Source organism: Biomphalaria glabrata, chromosome 7 (genome assembly GCF_947242115.1).
Source record: "Biomphalaria glabrata chromosome 7, xgBioGlab47.1, whole genome shotgun sequence".
NCBI classification, from domain to species: Eukaryota; Metazoa; Mollusca; class Gastropoda; family Planorbidae; genus Biomphalaria; species Biomphalaria glabrata.
Genome location: NC_074717.1, coordinates 8,427,659 through 8,446,841, shown reverse-complemented (window position 1 = coordinate 8,446,841; position 19,183 = coordinate 8,427,659). Strand labels below are relative to the sequence as shown.

At 36.9% G+C, this 19,183-nt stretch overlaps 1 protein-coding gene across 8 annotated transcripts in view; it reads right to left on the bottom strand.

Annotated features, from left to right (window-relative positions):
- Positions 1–687: 687 nt before the first annotated feature.
- LOC106060158 (inositol 1,4,5-trisphosphate receptor type 1-like) overlaps positions 688–19,183 on the bottom strand; it is a 204,698-nt gene continuing 186,202 nt past the window's right edge. For all 8 annotated transcript variants that reach the window (XM_056035575.1, XM_056035572.1, XM_056035573.1 and 5 more), the window contains 9 exons: positions 18,288–18,411; positions 16,588–16,763; positions 15,848–16,000; positions 15,145–15,222; positions 14,168–14,287; positions 9,649–9,786; positions 8,484–8,733; positions 7,167–7,325; positions 688–6,011 (listed from right to left, as the gene is read on the bottom strand). In XM_056035575.1, coding sequence (XP_055891550.1) covers positions 5,452–6,011; positions 7,167–7,325; positions 8,484–8,733; positions 9,649–9,786; positions 14,168–14,287; positions 15,145–15,222; positions 15,848–16,000; positions 16,588–16,763; positions 18,288–18,411 — 1,758 coding nt within the window. In that variant the 3' untranslated portion in view covers positions 688–5,451. The remainder of the gene's footprint in view (positions 6,012–7,166; positions 7,326–8,483; positions 8,734–9,648; positions 9,787–14,167; positions 14,288–15,144; positions 15,223–15,847; positions 16,001–16,587; positions 16,764–18,287; positions 18,412–19,183) is intronic.

Here is a 19,183-nt window from a genome sequence, read left to right as displayed (position 1 = left end):
TCATCTTTCTCTACTTCATCTCATCACTCTCTACTTCATCACATCACTCTTTACTTATCACTCTCTACTTCATCCCATCATTCTTTACTTCTATCTTATCACTCTCTACTACACTCTTAAAAAAGAAATTAGGTTAACAAAGTTTCCAAGTGAGTTTGTGTTGTACAGGGGCATTTTGCACATTATGGAATACACATTGGACCTCATTCACCAGTCGTAAATAAACACATTTAGCCGCGTCATAATGTTGATAAAACAATGAAAAATACATATCACGTGACAGCCCTTAAGGATAACATAATTTCTATTGAAGATATATATAGAATCACGTGGCTAAATGTTGTTTGTTTACGATTGGTGAATGAGGTCCATTCGCCTCTATCACATTCACACATAAACATTATCGACTATTTTTTCTTTTGTGTATTTTTCAGCGAAAAGAACTTTTTCTCAGCCCATAGGCTTGTAGCACGAAGGATTTTTTTTTTAATTTAAAATTTATTTTACAACAGTGACCTTCCAATAAAGCGTCCTTCACCTTACTTCGTTTATGTATCTGTCCCAATCTTCCATATCATTTTCTCTTCACTATCTTTTGCAGTAGTTAAAAGTAAACAAAGAGTAGATTACTCTGAGTTATTTATGAAAGCAGACGTTTTAGAATTACAGACAAGATCCAGTTTCTTATATTTAAAAATCTTTATTGTGTAAATTATTCCATTGAACACCCTGGGCTAGAAAAAAAAAATGTTTTCAAACATCATAATGTACTGAATTACATGAGATAGAATGCTGGTAAAAATAGACAAGACAAAAAATATTGAACACAAATGAATAATGAAATGTTAATAGGAGAGAAAATAAATAAAAAAGAATGTACAAAGTGTTTAAGTTCTGCCCTGTGGGCATTATTTGGGGTATAGGGTTTGTAAATAATATATCAGAGTGGTCGCAACACATTTAGCAGACACTGAAGTCAGTACTCTAGATACATATAGGCTAAGTATGCATATTGAAGGGTTAAATGCATACAATACAGTAATATTAAGAAATCCAGGCTCAAATTTTACAATATTTAAGTGTTTCATGTATTTCTTCAGAAATGAAGATTATTACTCCCTAATCCAAACCTCACGCAGGGGTGGCGGCGATACATTCTGTCAAGTCTTAACCCACAGCGACACGATGGTTAGCCCAGAGCTTTGATTTGTGAACGCAAGACATAGGGGCCTATATTCTAGGACAAATTTTAGAGCTAAGGGTTGAGTCTAGAGCTAATGTTTAAGGACAAAAGTTAAGAATTTACGCCAATTCAATACTCGTTCGAGTCAGCGGTTCTCACACTTCAATATCGTAGGTTCTAGTGATGTTTTGTTCCGTCGTTAAGTTGTCTTTCCTAATTCATAAGTTACTCAAAAAATGTATTTACTGATGGGAAATCAAAGGCTGCACATGTTTCCATGACGCTACTAGAAAAAATATGCAAATAACATTGTGCAAAATATTGACCTACACACACACACACACACACACACATTTATATGACGACACATTGAAGACATACATTTCGACAACTTGGGGAACCCAAATTGTATTTTATATTTAACCCCTCTCAATACCCCACTGGGCTTGTCGTGGATGAGTGCAGTGGAGTAGCTAGGAATTTGCCATCATTTGGGGGCTTGATCTCCTTGGGTTCCCTTCATTTTTGCCATTTTGCTTAATATTTAATGTAAAAAATACTCATTTGGGGGCCCCGGGGGATTTTCAAATTCTCCCCCTTCCTCCCCCTACCCTAGCTACGCCTCTGGATGAGTGAGTATATTTGCAGGTGTGCGTGACAATAAAATTGGAATGGGTATAAAATACAGCATCAATTACTTTTTGTAAAATTCAAATGAAACCTCAAACAGGCTTCATGGTATTCCAAGCTCTTACTAATCCACCATTTCATATGGTACATGCTGAAAGGGGGTCGTCAATACCCAGAATCACCATCCATCCAATCCAATCCATTACTTTAACAGCAAGTATCCAGACTTCAGAAACAAAGGCCTTAACCCCTTCCAACAGGACGTCAGTGGTTGACGTCAGTGGCTGACGTCAGTGGATGACGGTGGGCAGGGTTCGAAGCACACACCCACAAGACCAGGAAAACATTATAGATACAATAGTGTGAACACAATTAACAACTCTACACAATCTACAAACTTTTCCGCAAACATGAACTTGGTAAGTAAATGCAACGAGTGTTATATAAGAAAAAATGGAGGACATAATACATATGTTACCGGAGAAGTAAGAAATACGGGCAGTAACATATAAATAGTAAAATAAAAACATATTTGCCTGGATATACATATATAATTATACACATTCGTTTCTAGCATAAATAGAACAGATATGTTTAAAAAAATCCAAGTCAAACATAATTAAAAAGGTAACATTCAATTCATCAATTCTTTACATCGCGAGTGAATAATATGATCCGAAACATTGACAATTTGATAGTATATTCTTAATACTCAACTAGCAACTTAAATCCTGACAACCTAGTAGGTCCTTAAAGTAGACGTATAATATATATATATATATATATATATATATATATATGTATTTTACAGTGCGTTTCCATTACAGTATACATTAAAGATGTCATATACTCATATACCTTTCAGGAAAATAAATTAACATCATTGGAATATTTATTAACAATAAACTACTTGGGCCCCTCTTCTCCTATGCCAATGTAAAAAAGTGATAAAAAAAAATATAACTCGTTTCCATCATAAATTTTCAGCCCACGGGAAACAATGTAAAGCGAAATATAAAAAGTAAAAAAAAAAATATCTACGAGAAAGAAATCCACGCTTACGACTTACAAATTAAAAAAAAAATACCAACAATTAATTGACTAATTGGTTAATTTTTTAATTGATTCATGTTTTGGTAGATAAAATAAATAATCATTAAAAGTTACTACAAGATCCGAGAATAGGTGTGAGAGAAATAACGTGTACAATTATCCAAGGGGAAGAAACCCTACATATTTAGCAATATATGTGAGTGCTGAAGGATTAATTTCACTTGCTGGCATTAAAAACATTATTTATTACCAGAAATTAGTTGACTAGTTGGTTACTTAAAAAAAGATTCATATACTGTCTTCGCCAACGAATAATTGTGAAAAGTTTCAACTTGATCCGAGAATGGGTGTGGTAGAAATTGAGTATTCAAACTTTTTACGAGACAGACAGAGTGAGTTGATATAAGCTTTGTAAAAATAACTATTAAATTCAATCTCTAAGACTTAAACCTATATCCGCTAGCGCGTTTGTCCCATAGGGCGGCACGCAGTCTCCAAAATATCGGCAATCAGCGACGTCCAAAGCCTCTTCCTTAAATCAGCAACTAAAAAACTTAACTATCGTTATCTATTAATAAAAATTTAGTTTACGTAAATGCACAAGGTCAACATTAAAAGTGCAGCAATATGTATGAATTATATAAGCAATATGTACAGTATTGCATCGCTACAGATCGTGATCCAATTAAATACGTATGCAGTAGAAATGAACGCATTAAGGCTAACACCTTTAAAACAAGTTTATAAAACCACACAAAAACAATACAAACCTAAGAACAATAACTTAGCTTATTTAAAAACATATACAGGGAGCAATAATCTTAGTGTCTTCAATCAGTCAGTCACACTGAAACACTGATGTAACAAAACTGGAAGATTGCACTAATAAATGATGCAACCAATGAGTAGAGAAGACTATTGTAGTTTATCTTACATTGAGAGGTAAGTATCGTAGAACAAGGAATTTAAATTAGAAACCTACAATCTACAGGCTCTTCATAAAATACACTTTTTATATGTAATATAGTGTAACCACAAAAATACTACTATTGCACCAGAACCGAAATTAACCTCTAAAGTATGTGGGACGAGATAGCCCAAGACCGGACAGCATGGAGACAGACTGTATGTGCTGGTACGAACTTCTCCGAGTGCAAAAGAAACGAAGCTGCATCAGTCAAGAGAAAGAAAAAGAAAGCTACCCTGTCAGCTAGCCCTAGGACAGATGCATATACATGCACGAACTGTGACAAACTCTGCCGCTCCAGAATTAGCTTGATCAGTCACTCCAGATTCTGCCCTGTCTCAAGACGAAACCAAAGCCAGTGACTCATCTTGGCGCATCCATTATCATCCGAGACAGAATGAGCCATATAGATATATAGGTATAAACAGACACTTCTATATAAACAATTTGACGACGAGGCTATCACGAATCAAGATTTTAAAAGAGTGGCTTTCTTATTCAGCATCACTACTGGTTTGAATACTTGAAAGAGAACGACATACAATTGTTGCACTTCTGACACCAAATTTTCACACTGTGTCCAAGTTCTAGTTTTCTATTCCCATAGGAAATGAATGAGACACAAAGGGAGCCAACATATTAGGTGTAATACATATGTGCAAATCACTGTATAATTATAGTATATTAAAATATCAATATGTATATGGCATACACTCAATTAACTTAAATTATATATCAAGAAAAATTCCAATCATTTGAATGTATAAAATATATAATAATTAATATATACTTGTATCTTTTAAGGAGCGTTAGATACGAAAATCAAAGACAATTACAGCCTACTTTTTATTGTATAGGAATAGCTTGATTTATAATGTATCACCCACAATAATGCAATTTCACTTTCAATGTCCTCTCCTTATCCATATGCTTAACTTTAACTGTAAAATAGATCTAAAGATGTATACTTCGAGAAGCACACATTACTAAAAATATTTTACACCTGGTAATTTTTTGTATCAAACATAGTATTAAAATGTACATTGGTAGCAGAATTGATGTGAAAACATCACCTTAACTACAGTACTGAAATGAATTGGATATAGAAATGAAATAAATACAAAAATATATCACACAAAAATTGCATTGAATTTTCAATCACAGGTGAATAAATTCACAGAAAGATCTAAATACATTGACAGGCCTACAACATATAATTCATGTAGGTCTTCGGTTAGACACTGGACTCTAGGTCTATATTAATAGTGGACTTTGTATTAGTTTAGAATGCTAGGTAAAAATAGGTACAATAGAATAGGCCCAATATTTCAATCTATACTTGAAGCACAACGTTTTTCTTTTATCATGCATTAGACTTGCGTTTTTCTTTTCTCATTCTGTTGCTAGATGGACGAAATTACGTACTGCTGTCTGAGAAACTTATTAGGACTATTTCAGAATTTTTAATTCATTATGTCCAATCATGTCATGTGATAGTCTTCGGTGCACTGTAAATTTGACTAAGTAACAGAAACAATCTACTCATACTCAATCTAAACTTGAAGGGGGAAGCACTTTTGATTCAATTAATTGTTTGCTGTTTGGACTAGCTGCATATTTAGGGCCTTTCATATCTTCCATAGTCGGCGCTGTGAATACTTTCAGAATCCATTTCCCTTTCTCTCGTAGGGAAGTCCGGATGAGGAGCAAACATGGGTCCATCCAGAGACTCCACGGGGTACTCCTCTGAAGACCTATCAAGGGGTCCCACGTCGCCCCTGAAGCTGTGGATAGACTCGGAATCTGGGAAGAAGGCCATGGCTCCCCGCGGACTTGCCTGCCTGCTGTCAGGGTAACGCGGGCTCAGCATGCTAGAAAGGTCACGAGTCGGGATCTCCCTCCGGGAAGAGCCCACGGTTATGATGCCAACAATGTCGGGGTCGCTCCCATGGCGGGATCTAGCTGGGCTGCGAATCCCTTGGTCGTAACGGACTGGGCTCAGGCTTCTGACGTAAGGGTCGTCCACGTCGTAACGAGAGGGGCTGTGGTGGCCCCTTAGGTAGCGGCTCGAGGATGGTGGCTCAGCGTCGAATCTGACTGGACTCATACTTCTAAAGGTCCTCTGTCTTTCCAATCGGTCGTATCTCTGTGTACTAGGCTGTCTGTAGGGCCCGAAACCTTGCAAAACAAAAGAAGTGAGAATATAACATTAAATGCTTAGTCTAATATGAGTTTTACCTAAAAATATAATTTCTTGGTTGATCCTTATTGGAATTGTGGTATAATTACAAGTGCTCGTTTTACAAAGCTTAACTCTTTCTCTCCTAATCGACGATGCCATCGTTGATTTGACCCCAATAAACTAAACTGATTTTTCCCTTATAAACTTTAATTTGTATTGTGTAAAAAGAGCATGCATTCTCCTATAATTTGATACCAAGTATAACATTTTCTAATAACAAACAAAAAGTTATTGAAGTTTAATCAGAACAGGATAGTGAAATACAAATGAGCAAAATGAATATTACTATCAGAATGAGGAAAATAATTACGGAGAGAAAGAGTTAAATCAACTCAGTCTATCAGTCTGGTAAAAGAAATTGAACACGCTATTTCTCCCACACCCATTTTCGGATGAAGTTGAACTTTTGCACAGTTATTCATTAGTACAGACAAGACATGAATCAATTAATTAATAAATTAACGAATTAGTCAATTGATTAACTTTAAAGGCAATTAATCCTTCAGTATTCATAGGTAGGGCTAAATGTCTAGGGTTTCATACCCTTAGCCTTACATAATTGAACATTTCTCCCACACCCGTTCAACATTAATCAATTAATTATTGGTAGTTAATTATTTTCTTTGATGTTTAATAAGGGAAATAAAATCTACATTAATGAGATTTTTTTTTAGTTGTAAGTGTGGAGTTCTTTCCCATAGATAAGCTTTGTTGTTTCTTTTAATAGGATTTAAAAAATATTTTGCCTGTTTGTTTTTTTAATTGTATTCCCACATATCAAAATAGTTGTAAGTATGGAGTTCTTTCCCGTAGATAAGCTTTGATGTTACTGTAACTAATATTATTTTATATTTTACTTATTTCTTCTTAGTTTTCCCACCTATTACTAATTTTTTTATGTGGAAGGTAACCTCAGAATTTGCGCTATTCATTTATAAAAGAAGTTTTTATGTTTTATTTAAGGTGCGTGTATTAGGGGTTAATAATTATATTATTCATTTACAACTGTGATCAACAAGCACAAATATTGTATTTATGACTAGAAATGATGAGAACTGCATATTGGTTTAAAATTTGTGGGCGGAATGTACCTGCGTGTTCTCCTATACTGGGCCTCCTCCCGTCCAGGTAACTCAGACGTCCGGAGTGATCGTTGAGGCTAGTTCTGGTACCTGGTTGGTCCATTCGGCCATCAGTGATGCTGGGGCGCCGCACTCCTCCTTCTCCACTGAGTCTGGCGGTTATCTCCCCTTTAGAAAAAAAATGTTATTGAGGTTTTAGTGGGTATACTGTGAAAACGAAAAATACTAAAACTAAACTTTAAAAGGGCAATAATTTCAAATTTATAAGAAGCTCGGTAAAATAAAGTTGTATGCAAAAGAAAAAAAAAACAACCTTGAGCATCTATAAAATATATGTTGTGCTGTTTGGATTTGCTATCTGAAGCAACATCTCAACACATTGATTCTGGTGTCGGAAATGAGGTAGTCTTGATAAGTGTCTAAGAGTAACTCTAGGTATCTTATCAAATGTATACCTCCAACATAGTTGAGCCTGTATGTTAATATATTATGCGTGAGGAGGTCCATTGACTCCGACTTCAGCCTGCTTTTCTTTCTAGGTGTGCTCCCATAGCCTTTGATCATCCAAGATCATCTGCAAGGCAGCAGGTGTTTATTTTCGGAGTTTTCTCTCCTAGATGAACTGCTATCCCTAGCTAACGAGTTTCATCTACCCGGGTTTAGAGTTAGAGCGCTCCAAAACACCCCGATAGAAAAAAAAAACTATATGAAGAGCTCCCTGATTTGGAAACCACTGCGCAGTTTATCTCATATATTCATCTAGTCATCTGAACGTTCCAACATAAAAATAAGAACAAGCAAGACGAAGAAGAAATATATAAGATAAGATAAGATAATTTTATTGATCCAAATAAATGGAAATTCAGTTTGACTACAATTATATATATATATAAAATATTAACTCACACAAAAATTACAATAAAATCTTCAAATCAAAATAAACAGAATTTTTATTAACAAGTATCTGAAGGCTTTTAATATCAGTGTAGAAGAATACACGAAATAGAAAAGAAAAGATAACCAGTTAAAGAGTTTCGCACATATCTCTCAACTCATTCAAATCTACATGTTATCAACATTCAGTCTTCACGTCTGTCTCGTCTTTCGTCAGCTCTTTTATGTAATGCTCATGCAATCCAACCTTTCTAAAAATAACTACATGTAGGCCTATTACTGCATCAGTCAATACATACATGCGCACACAACACTTTTATACAACCATAAATTACATCCCATTTAGTTAACGTGAGATGTGAATCAGAGCTCGCACCCCATAACCATGCTTTAAAAACAACAGATAGAACTGAAGGGGAAAAAAAGAGTCACCTATTGAAGCTCTCTGTCCACTGTAGTCTCCAAAGCTCTGACGTCTGTGTGCCCGGGAAAGAGCGGGAAGCGGGCTGAGCTGCATCATCCTTGGGTCGTCAGGGGCCAGAGACATTGAGGTCATCATGATGTTGGTATCAGTGTCCGGCGGGCCGGGGAGTCTCGCTCTGCGCCTGAAGGATCCAAGCCTGTACTTCTGCTCCCACTGTTTCTGCTTCAGACGTTCCTCGCGCCTCTTTTTCTCAAGCTCCTGCAAAGTTAAAAAAAAACAACAACGCTTTGCGAAAGGGAAATAATACTTCATGTACTTTACATTTAGTTTTCCTTTTTTTTTTAAAAAAAAACATTCTTTTATAAAGCGTGTCTTTCATACAGCATGCTCTGATCTCTTTTGTGGACCAGAAGGGGGAGGGGAGGAGGTGGTATCAGGGAGAAGGTTTCCATGCTGCCCTTAGGGGTTTAGCAAACTCAACTCTGCTCGAGTCGGAATTAGAACTTGAGCCCCATGTTTAGGTGTCTCAGCCGTAGCCAAGCGGTTTTGGCCTATCAGCCACACATTCAATGCAGAAAATGTCAGTAAGTTTATTAAACACATACTTGTTTCCATATTTTTTATTTGTTAAATTTTATTCATTCGAAGATACCCAAGTCAAAACTAATCGAATAATCTCTGATTTTTTCATCATCTCTGGCTGTGGTCTCGTCTGGGGCATAGGCCACCAAACCATCATCCTCGGTTCTGGGCGAGTCTCTCCAACTGTCCCCACGTCTTTCTCACTTGTTTGGCAAATCGCAGCGCCATGTATTCCTGAGTCGTCCTCTCTTCCTCTTTCCCTTCAGGGGTTCAAGATGAGGGCTTGCCTTGTTATGCTTGATGCAGGCTTGCGAAGAGTGTGACCTATCCATCTCCTGCGCCTCTTCAATGGGCTGCTGCTTTCTTCTTTAACACAGCTCTTCATTCGAGATCTTGTCAGGTCAGTGGATACTCGGAATCTTTACATTGTATTATTTTCTAATGGGTAATTTTCTTTGTGTAATTTTTTTTGATTGCAATGTTCTAATGTGTAATGGTCTTGTGTGCAATTATCCAGTGAGACATTTTCCAGTGCCTAATTTTATGTGGTGTAATTTTCCAGTGTTCAATTTTCAAAATCTAGCAACCTACCTCCACTCTTTGTTTCTCCACGATACTCGTGACTTGACCCAACAGATCGTCTAGTTTTGTCTCGGTAGCATCTTTGCCCATAGAAGCAAGGGAGAGAGCTCGGTCCAAGGGAAAGAAGTCATAGTTTTCTTTGCCAAGCTAAAATTGTGATATAAATATTTACATTGTTTGAACAGAAAAAGAAAATTGTTCAATAAATAAAATTCAATAGGTTTTTATTACTTTTTAAGTAAGGGAAAAATGCATTAAAAAGTGTATTTTACATCCTTATTACATATGTTTCTTTTTGTGTACTTAAGGTATTAATTAATTCATGTGTAGGATGTGTATATTATTGAGTAATGGTACATTAGCGCAATATCGGTAACTAATAAACTTTAAAGATGTAAGTTGATAATGAAAACTTCAATATTAATTTCTTCCTCTCTTTCCAAGTAAAACAAATAGCAACGCTAAAATTTGTAATATAGAGAAGATAGAATTGAAAAGTATTGCTTAAAATCTTTAAAGAAAACTTTTTATTAGATCAGATTATTAAATTTAAAGAAAAAGGTCTGATAATGAAAATACTTGGACCTGTGGGTCAGTATATTCCTACAAATTTAAATATATAGTAAACACAAACAGTACAATCATAGCAATGTCTGATAATAATTAGAATAGAATAGAAAATATTTCTAACAAGAAGGAAATTCTAAAATAAAAGTGCAGAAGTTGATAAGAGGATTTTTTTTTTCAAAATATTTAAAACCATTATTTAAAAAGCATTTTTTTTTAAATAAGAAAAAGCAATGTACCAAGGAGTAGTGATGGCGGAGATGGTATGCATGATTATAATGTACCAAGGAGTAGTGATGGCGGAGATGGTATGTATGATTATAATGTACCAAGGAGTAGTGATGGTGGAGATGGTATGCATGATTATAATGTACCAAGGAGTAGTGATGGCGGAGATGGTATGCATGATTATAATGTACCAAGGAATAGTGATGGCGGAGATGGTATGCATGATTATAATGTACCAAGGAGTAGTGATGGCGGAGATGGTATGTATGATTATAATGTACCAAGGAATAGTGATGTCGGAGATGATATGTATGATTATAATGTACCAAGGAATAGTGATGGCGGAGATGGTATGTATGATTATAATGTACCAAGGAGTAGTGATGGCGGAGATGGTATGCATGATTATAATGTACCAAGGAGTAGTGATGGCGGAGATGGTATGTATGATTATAATGGTTGGAGATATGGCGATCTTGAGGATATTTGTGACTGAGATGTTGGAAATGACGATACATGATGATGGCACTTGTGATGATGATTAAGGTGATGATATCGGTAACTTTGATGGTGATAATGATGATAAGTGATGATTAGGGTGCTGAGTTATGATCTCATCGGGTTGCCTCGCGAGTCTGAGAGCCAATGCATCTCAGTTCCAGGGACGGAATTCAGAAGAGACCCAAACAGCCTTTCCGCGATGGCTTTGTCATCAGATTAAGGTCCTTACAAGATGCATGGCGGTCACAGAAAAAGATTATGAAGAAAAATCCCATGGAGCACGGCCTCCTTCCATTCATATAGGCCCTTAAAGCGTATCCAGGACTGGGTATCTGAGCCGCGTGTATGATGTGACCCGAGTCACCTAACCCAGTGATGGTCACATAAAATGTGAAACTCTTCAGACAGGACTAGGAGTGAAGAGCTTTCGGTTCACGCATGTCTTCTGGGAGAAATCCTTCTCAATGGTCATCAAGATAATGGGGATGTGCTCTGTTCCTATTCCCTCTTGGACTTCGAGTTTCATTGCGATGGAGATCATGTTGGGGATGATGATGTTGTTTGAGGTGGAGATGGCGATGTAGAGAATGAGGTATGGAAAAATAAGGGTAACAAAGATAATAAGCGAAACAACATTAGCCAAAGTACAAGATTGTAATTAAATGTATTCAATGGATATAATTATTTGGAGACAGATCAAAACTGCTGGGTAGAAAGACACTCAAACAGACATTCAAACAGACATAAAACATAGATCTATAGTTTACACAAAAATAAATATAAAACAAAGAACTAGAGTAACTTTGATCAAAGAGTTTCTTTTTTTTTTCTCTTTAGAACATTTCAAACACCAAAATACACAAAACAGAAAACAAAGAAATGCATTTTGGGTAATTTTTTGTTTTCCTCAAGCCTTCAACCAGACAATTCTCTTAAGTTTACGATGATGATCCAATTTTCTGGTGATAAATTTCTCTATAGATGAAAAGTAGCACAATACACCCTAAATACTCATCTACAGAGCTTGCTCGTAAAGGCTTTCAATATTCTGTGGGCGACTTTTGACTACTGGGAAGTGCAGTATGGACTAAAGTCCCCTTTGCGTTTCTCCAAAATCCACACGCGATACACTGGCATTAATGTAAAGTATAGATTCAGCATTGTTCTCTAGATTTTTTTTATGAAGTCAACAGATAATGGAACAATTAATGTGCAACACGCTTTCTTGAGTACCGTCAACACATACAAGGGGCAGACAATCACACAAATGTCTGCATACAGAACATAGACACACTGATCTGAGTTACCTACCCTGATCTGCTTGAACAGGAGGGGGAGGGGACAAGGAAAAAAAGACATGGAGGATTAACAAGGGGAGGCAACTAAACAAATCTTTCTTTTGAGGGAGTGGAATGGTTTGAGGATGAATGAACATTGATTATGCGGGCTTGAGGTTAAAGGAACATTAATTACGGGGGTTTGAGGATGAATGAACATTAATTATGAGGGTTTGAGGATGAATGAACATTAATTATGAGGATTTGTTGATGAATGAACATTAATTATGAGGGTTTGAGGATGAATGAACATTAATTAATGCGGTTTAAGGATGAATGAACATTAATTAAGATAATCAGAGAATGAATGAACGTTGAGTCGAGACTGGAAGAGAATGGTACAACAAAGGTGACAATCATTCGTTTCAATGTGTACTTCTAGATTATAATACACACCGAGGAGGTCTATTAAAGTAAGGTTAAACCAAGACCTCTTCGGAACTAGGCCTACTCTGTAGGCTATAACATGGTGAACACTAAGATGAAGTATGTGCTGATATATACATAAGACAGTCACTGCTCAAGATCTACAGACACCCTATTAATATTCAAGAGTTTCTCGTGTGATACGTAGGTGCAGATATTTTGATTTGAGATTAATTTCTCATGGAGTAACTTATATTCTTTTGCCCTGAGTTACTGCCCTTGCCCTATTGGACCTATTCAATTTACATAATGATTGATCAATTATGACACATTTGGCGATGATAATATGTGAATATGATGTAACATGTATAAATATATGTAAGCAAGTTTACATAAAATCTGAATAAAGTTAAGATTGGATGTACCGTAATTAAGTAAAATAATATATTGATAAGTACTACCGAAAGAACATGAAAAGATATAAGCAGTTATATTTCATGTAAAAATATTTTGATTAGACTGCCCCCAACAACTATCAGCCGCTGAAAACATTATAATTGAGAGGAATGTTTATGAAATAAACTTTATTTCTGTATTACATTTGACGGTCACATGATATATGGTGGCCAATAAAAAAAAGCCTTCATTGTCCAGCTGTGAGATACACATACAAACAGGCTGATCTACAAATCACGCAGGGAAATTATAACGCTAGATAGATCTATTCGGGAAAGGTACATGGCTCAGTTTTCACAGAAAAACTAAAGGAAATGAAACTAAAAAATAAAAGTGTCATTTCAAGAAGTAGCTAATGACAGGGCGATGAGTGGTGGGTAACGAACACTAAATTGATGCACGTTTAACTGACATGTAAACAAAATTATGAAACTTGATTTAAAACCAAAAGTTATAATAGAAGTGAGAATGTCTATCATTACCATAATGGGATGGACAGATACGATACTTTGTAAACCCACAACCAATTACATAAATATTCTTTCACTCCCAACAAACTCATTGTTGTGGACGGTCGTTGACGTGTAATACCAAACTGCTGGTAGACAACTATCCCGCTGTAGGTGTATTATATTTTATCTTGTAAAACTTGAAATAACTTCTTTGTGAACAATACTAAATAAAACTTTTACAATATAAATAAATTTAATTGAAGTGAAATTAATGTAGTAAATAAGTAAGTTCCCCTTTCAGACCTTGTGGTCTGTAGGGCAGATGATGTAAAGAACATCCGCTTCACTTCTGTGGCCTACGGCTAACAAAATCAAAGTAATAGACGATATGAAATGGTATTTTGAAAAAAATCTTACTACAAAAACACGTCTTTTCACTCTAACAATCTGAAGTTGTCTGGCCTACCCATACCAGCTTACAATATGCCCCGATAATGTTGCATCATTCACACCGCATAGCCACCAACCAGTCGCCAAGCTCCTTTCACCGTCACCATAGAAACACACACACCCACACAGACAGGCAGACATGAAGAGCATGATGACCTCGGCAGAACTCACCAGTTTAAAGACGTACATCTCCAGGGCCGTGTAGTCGTTGACCTTGGTGCCGTTCAGGTGAATGAAGAAGAAGATGTAGGACCACATGTTGTGCTCGAACCGAACGTGGTGGTCAAACCCCTGGTGGAAGCAGAGAAAACAACCGAAAATAACCGCAAGAGGGAAATAATATGAAATGGAAGATAAATGCTAAAAAACATAATATAGAAAAACAAATTTAGACGACAACATTTTGCAAAAAAAAGAAAAAGTCTAAAACGCTGACTTGCAGAGCTAGAGGAAAAACCTAGGAAATAGGTGGAGAAAAAAAAATGGAAAATATAATTATAGTAGCCTGAAACGCTGACTGCAGAACTAGAGAGGAGGATCCTAGCAATAGAATTGAGATGCTACAGAAGTATCCTAGATATACCTCTTTTAAAGACCGCATCACAAACGAAGGGTTGCTACAGCGATTGGACCCCACGATGACCTGCTAACTATTGTAAAAAAAAACTAAAACTCTATGGCCATTTTACAAGATCTCCGGGGTGCGCAAAGACCTTCCTCAGGGAACAGTACCAGGAAAAAGAAGAAGAGGCAGACGGAGAAAGCGATGGGAAGACAACAGAAAAGAATGGACGGGCTTGTCATTGAAAAAGATTCTACCCAAGGCAAAAGACAAGAGAGGAACGGAGAAAGACGGTCGACTAATGTTGTGTGGTGCCCCAACAATCCTAAAGACTAAGGGATAGGTGAAGGTGAAAACGAAATGCAACCGAAACCAAACTAAGTTTAAAACTTAAATTCTTCTCTACATTTACTTTTTTTTTTTACTCTTTGTTATTATAATGGAAATTATACTATAAATAACTCTTCACGGGTTCAAAAAGTTGAATGGACACTGGACGGACATTTTAGATCGCTAAATTAGCTGTATTTCAAAATATGTACTCTGTTAGCTCCAAGTTAAAATTAGGGTTTCCAGAAAGTCTGACCTTGCCATGATGCTCAAAATCATAGGAATTTCTGCTGCAAATGAAGCAGGTGTCCCTCATGTCCGACTCTGCTGTCCACTGGAAACAAAATGTATGTGATCATTATTAGACCAAACAGTTTAAAATTTTATTTCTCGCAACATGTCAACATAAACCAATAATTGTTAAAATTATATTTCATATGCAGCACCCCAACACACTAAATATGTGATGACCAAAAACTAGAGAGAGTCATGTTTTTTAGAAAAGTGATTTATGTATGTCTTCCATTTGGTGTTTACATGTGTCTTCTGACTAAGGTTTGAAGGTAGCTTTCAAATGGAGCAGGGCCGCCTAGGACCTTCGATTAGAGGGGCCTCGCTAGTCTGAATAAGGTTTTAGATAAATTGTGTAATTTTTTTTCTGTTTATTTTTTTTATTTTTATTTTTCATTTGGTCCTTCTAATTCACTTCGCTTAAAGCCTCCAATTATTTAAGGCCGGCCCTGAATAGAGTCAAAAGGTTGGTTTCAACTAATGCTACATATGGCAACGATTAGCATCAAATATGTAATCCTATGGGATGACCGACATACTGGAGCCTTTATCTGAATCCAAACTGCGGGAGATGTGGTTCTCATCTGAAAATTTAAAAACAAAATCAACTTCCATCGGGTGAGCTACATGTATGTTTCTCGGTGTCAATAGTGTGACCCCTAACTGACCTTGAGATCCCTCAGCTCCGAGAACGTGTCCACGATGATACCGAAGATAATGTTGAGGCCAATGGTGGTAATGAAGATGAAGAAGGAGACGTGGTAGAAGACGACGATGCCGAACTTTTCAAACGTCTTCTCGTTGCTGTGAGGCTTCATCACCTGGATATAAGGACAAACAGCTGGACATTAGGAACAAAAAACAGCTGGACATTAGGAACAAAAAAACAGCTGGACATTAGCAAAAAACAGCTGGACATTAGGAACAAAAAAACAGCTGGACATTAGGAAAACAACAGCTGGACCTTAGCGGAAAAAAACAGCTGGACATTAGAAAAAATAGCTAGACATTAGGTAATAAGCAGGACGTTTATTAAAACAGATGGACATTAGGGAAAAACAGCAGGATATTAGCAGAAATACAGATGGACATTACAACTAACTGCTGGACATAAGGGAAAACAGCTGGACATAGGGGGAAAAGCTGGACATTAGAACATACAGCTGGACATTAGGAGAAAAGCTGGACTTTAGGACCAATAGCTAGGCTTTAGGAAAAAAAGCTGGACATAAAGTAAAAAGCTGGACATTAGGCAAAAACAGATTGACTTAATGAAGAATGACAGGCAAGTCAAGAGCATGACTGTTTGATAAGAAAAGGGTTGTGGTGGTTAGAGCCTGATAGTTTTAGAACCACCTAACTGACAAGGTTAGTCGTAAGATGATTGAAGCTGACTTTGGTGACTCACCTCAAAGAGATCGCCGATCAGCCCGTAGCGTATGACTGTGATGGTGCACTGCCACAGGGTGTTGCAGTACAGGTACTCCCCAGGGTTGAACATGCTCCTCATCAAGGCAAAACCAATCATACCGTAAAGGTAGAAGACCACAAGGCCAAGGACACCGACCCAGAGCAACGATTTACCTGTGTGTGGACAAGAGAAGTCTCTTTCAACATCTTTCATAATGAGTTTCCTTGTATGTTTATTTAAATGTTAAAAAGTTTTTAGTTGACTGTAGAACGAGAAGCTAGGAGTGTAGAGCGTAGGGCTTAACCCTAATGGGCCGGTCTTAGGGCACCGCAAACTATGCGGCCGCAGTGGGCCCCGCACTTTCATAGGCCCCGCGCGAATTTTAGGTGTAAATTATTTAATTAAACCATTTTAACTTATTGTTAAAGGGTTCCTGGAATTCTCCTGAAATTGTAAAATATACGAAAAAGTCATGAAAATCTCCTGAAACTATTAAAATCTTCTGAAAACTGATGCAAATCTCCATAAGAAACAGACAAAATTGTCATTTCGGGGTGTCGGACAACGCCAATCCTACTCGAGATAAAAAAACAAAACAAACGGCATCTTCAGCTTTCATTTAATAAAAATGTAATAATAAGGCGAATTTTAACCAAAACAAGAAATTCAAATACTTAATTTACTTTAATAGTCACCGACATACAGATATAGATCTAATTCTATCTCGACCTCTTGAAAAACAAAACAAAATCGATATTTTGCTAGTCGATAGTAAATCTAAAAGGCAGATCTGAATGTTTATCGGCTTTTTGTTGGAAACTCTATTATCTACTGTAGATGGCTCGTTAAGTTAATTTGAAAGTGATTTCGTACGCAAAATGCAAAGACAAATTTATTTTCTAATACAAAATCTTAATTTTCACTTATTATCCTTATCACTACTCTGAATAGGCACCGCGCAATCCGTTTTGCATAGGGAACCGCAATCTGTTGGGCCGCCCTGTTAACCCTTTTAACCTCAGCATCGCTACAGAAACGACAATCAAAAAGATGGCCTAACTTGCAGAGAGGTCAGCCTATTCATGACGACGGCGTTGGATCAAATCCGACTGCCATCAAACGCTTCACATAGGGTCCGCCATTCAATGCGAGCGTCATTATATTTTTTTTTTAGAATACCTGAAAACCATGTGCACCAGAAGAGAAGAAGCTGAAGAGGACGCTGAACGCTCTTAGCGCCAAAGAACGTGGAAGAATCTAAAGTCTAAGAAGAAAGAGAGCACCGTATCGTCTCTCTCTATTGGGGGTAGCATTTAACAACAGTGTTTTGTAACTTTTAGCTTTCCCAGCTAGTTTCAAGCACGATTTTGGTGATGGGCGGACTCAGCGAGGTTCTACAATCATGAATTAACGCACATTTACACGCCTCAAGCATAACCGTATAGCCGAATTTAAGCACTTAAATAACCACAGCAATTATAGTTGGAATCACTTTCTTCAAAACAATAAGCTAAATTCTTAAAAACTATTTCTTAAATTCAATTATTGAGCTTGAATCGCCCCCACAATTGGAGACCCCCCCCCCCTCCTTTCACACATTTGAGTAGGGTGTTAATTGTGTGACGACAACCCGACTATGCAGAATTAACGTTGATTGTTGATAATAGTCGATACAAATAATAGCTTTGTAACCCTACCGTTTTGAGTCACAGCTTTGATGACGCCGCTGAGAAGTTGGTTGTTGTTGACAATGTTGAGGAGATGGAAGGCGAAGAAGTAGCCGTTGGAGTAGGTGCCGCCTACGGACAGCGCCAGGAATGCCTGAAATTGATCACAAATACATATGTCACGCTTAATCTGGTAGACAAGGTCAAGGCTAGTCGCAAGAATGTGACGTCGCATGATCAGATGATACTTGTCAGTTAAGTGAGGTCATAAAAAAGGCGGGAAAAAAGGAAGGTGAAGGCTGATGGTGTGAGCGTGAGTGGGCGGTTATAGAGTTTTGGGAACGAGATTAGAAGAAAGGTAGTCGACATTATTTAGGTCAGCTGTCAGTTGCAGTCTGGGTCAGATAGAGTTTGCACTCTAGATATGGCTAGCTTAAAATATATAGTCGGTTAGTTTATTTGATCATTACTAATATTATAATATCCTGTATTTGAATCAGATTTACCGTGTATATATTTATATAGTTTAAAGTTCAACTTAAAAATAATTAAACTCAAGAAAATTATAGACACTGTCGATAAAGCATAAATCAGTTGTTGCATTAAGTTTTTTTTTTTTAGTTTTCTGCAAGTTCCGGCAGAGCAGGGTCACGTTGTTGACCGGTTCTTGCATCAAGTATGTTATCTTGGCACAGACGTGGAGAAGTTAGTTCCATAAAAGGAGAGAGAAATGGATTGTGTCTAGTTGGTTGTTGCTGAATATAGTACAAGGGAGATAATTCAAAGTTTTGGAAAGGACGGGAAATTAGGTGTAGTTTGGGCTTGAACCAAGACAGTTAACTTCTTTAATTGTACTGTTACGATTCTCTCTCCTACTCGGGCCTTCTGTAAACACTGCTAAACACAACACAACACATCAGCACATC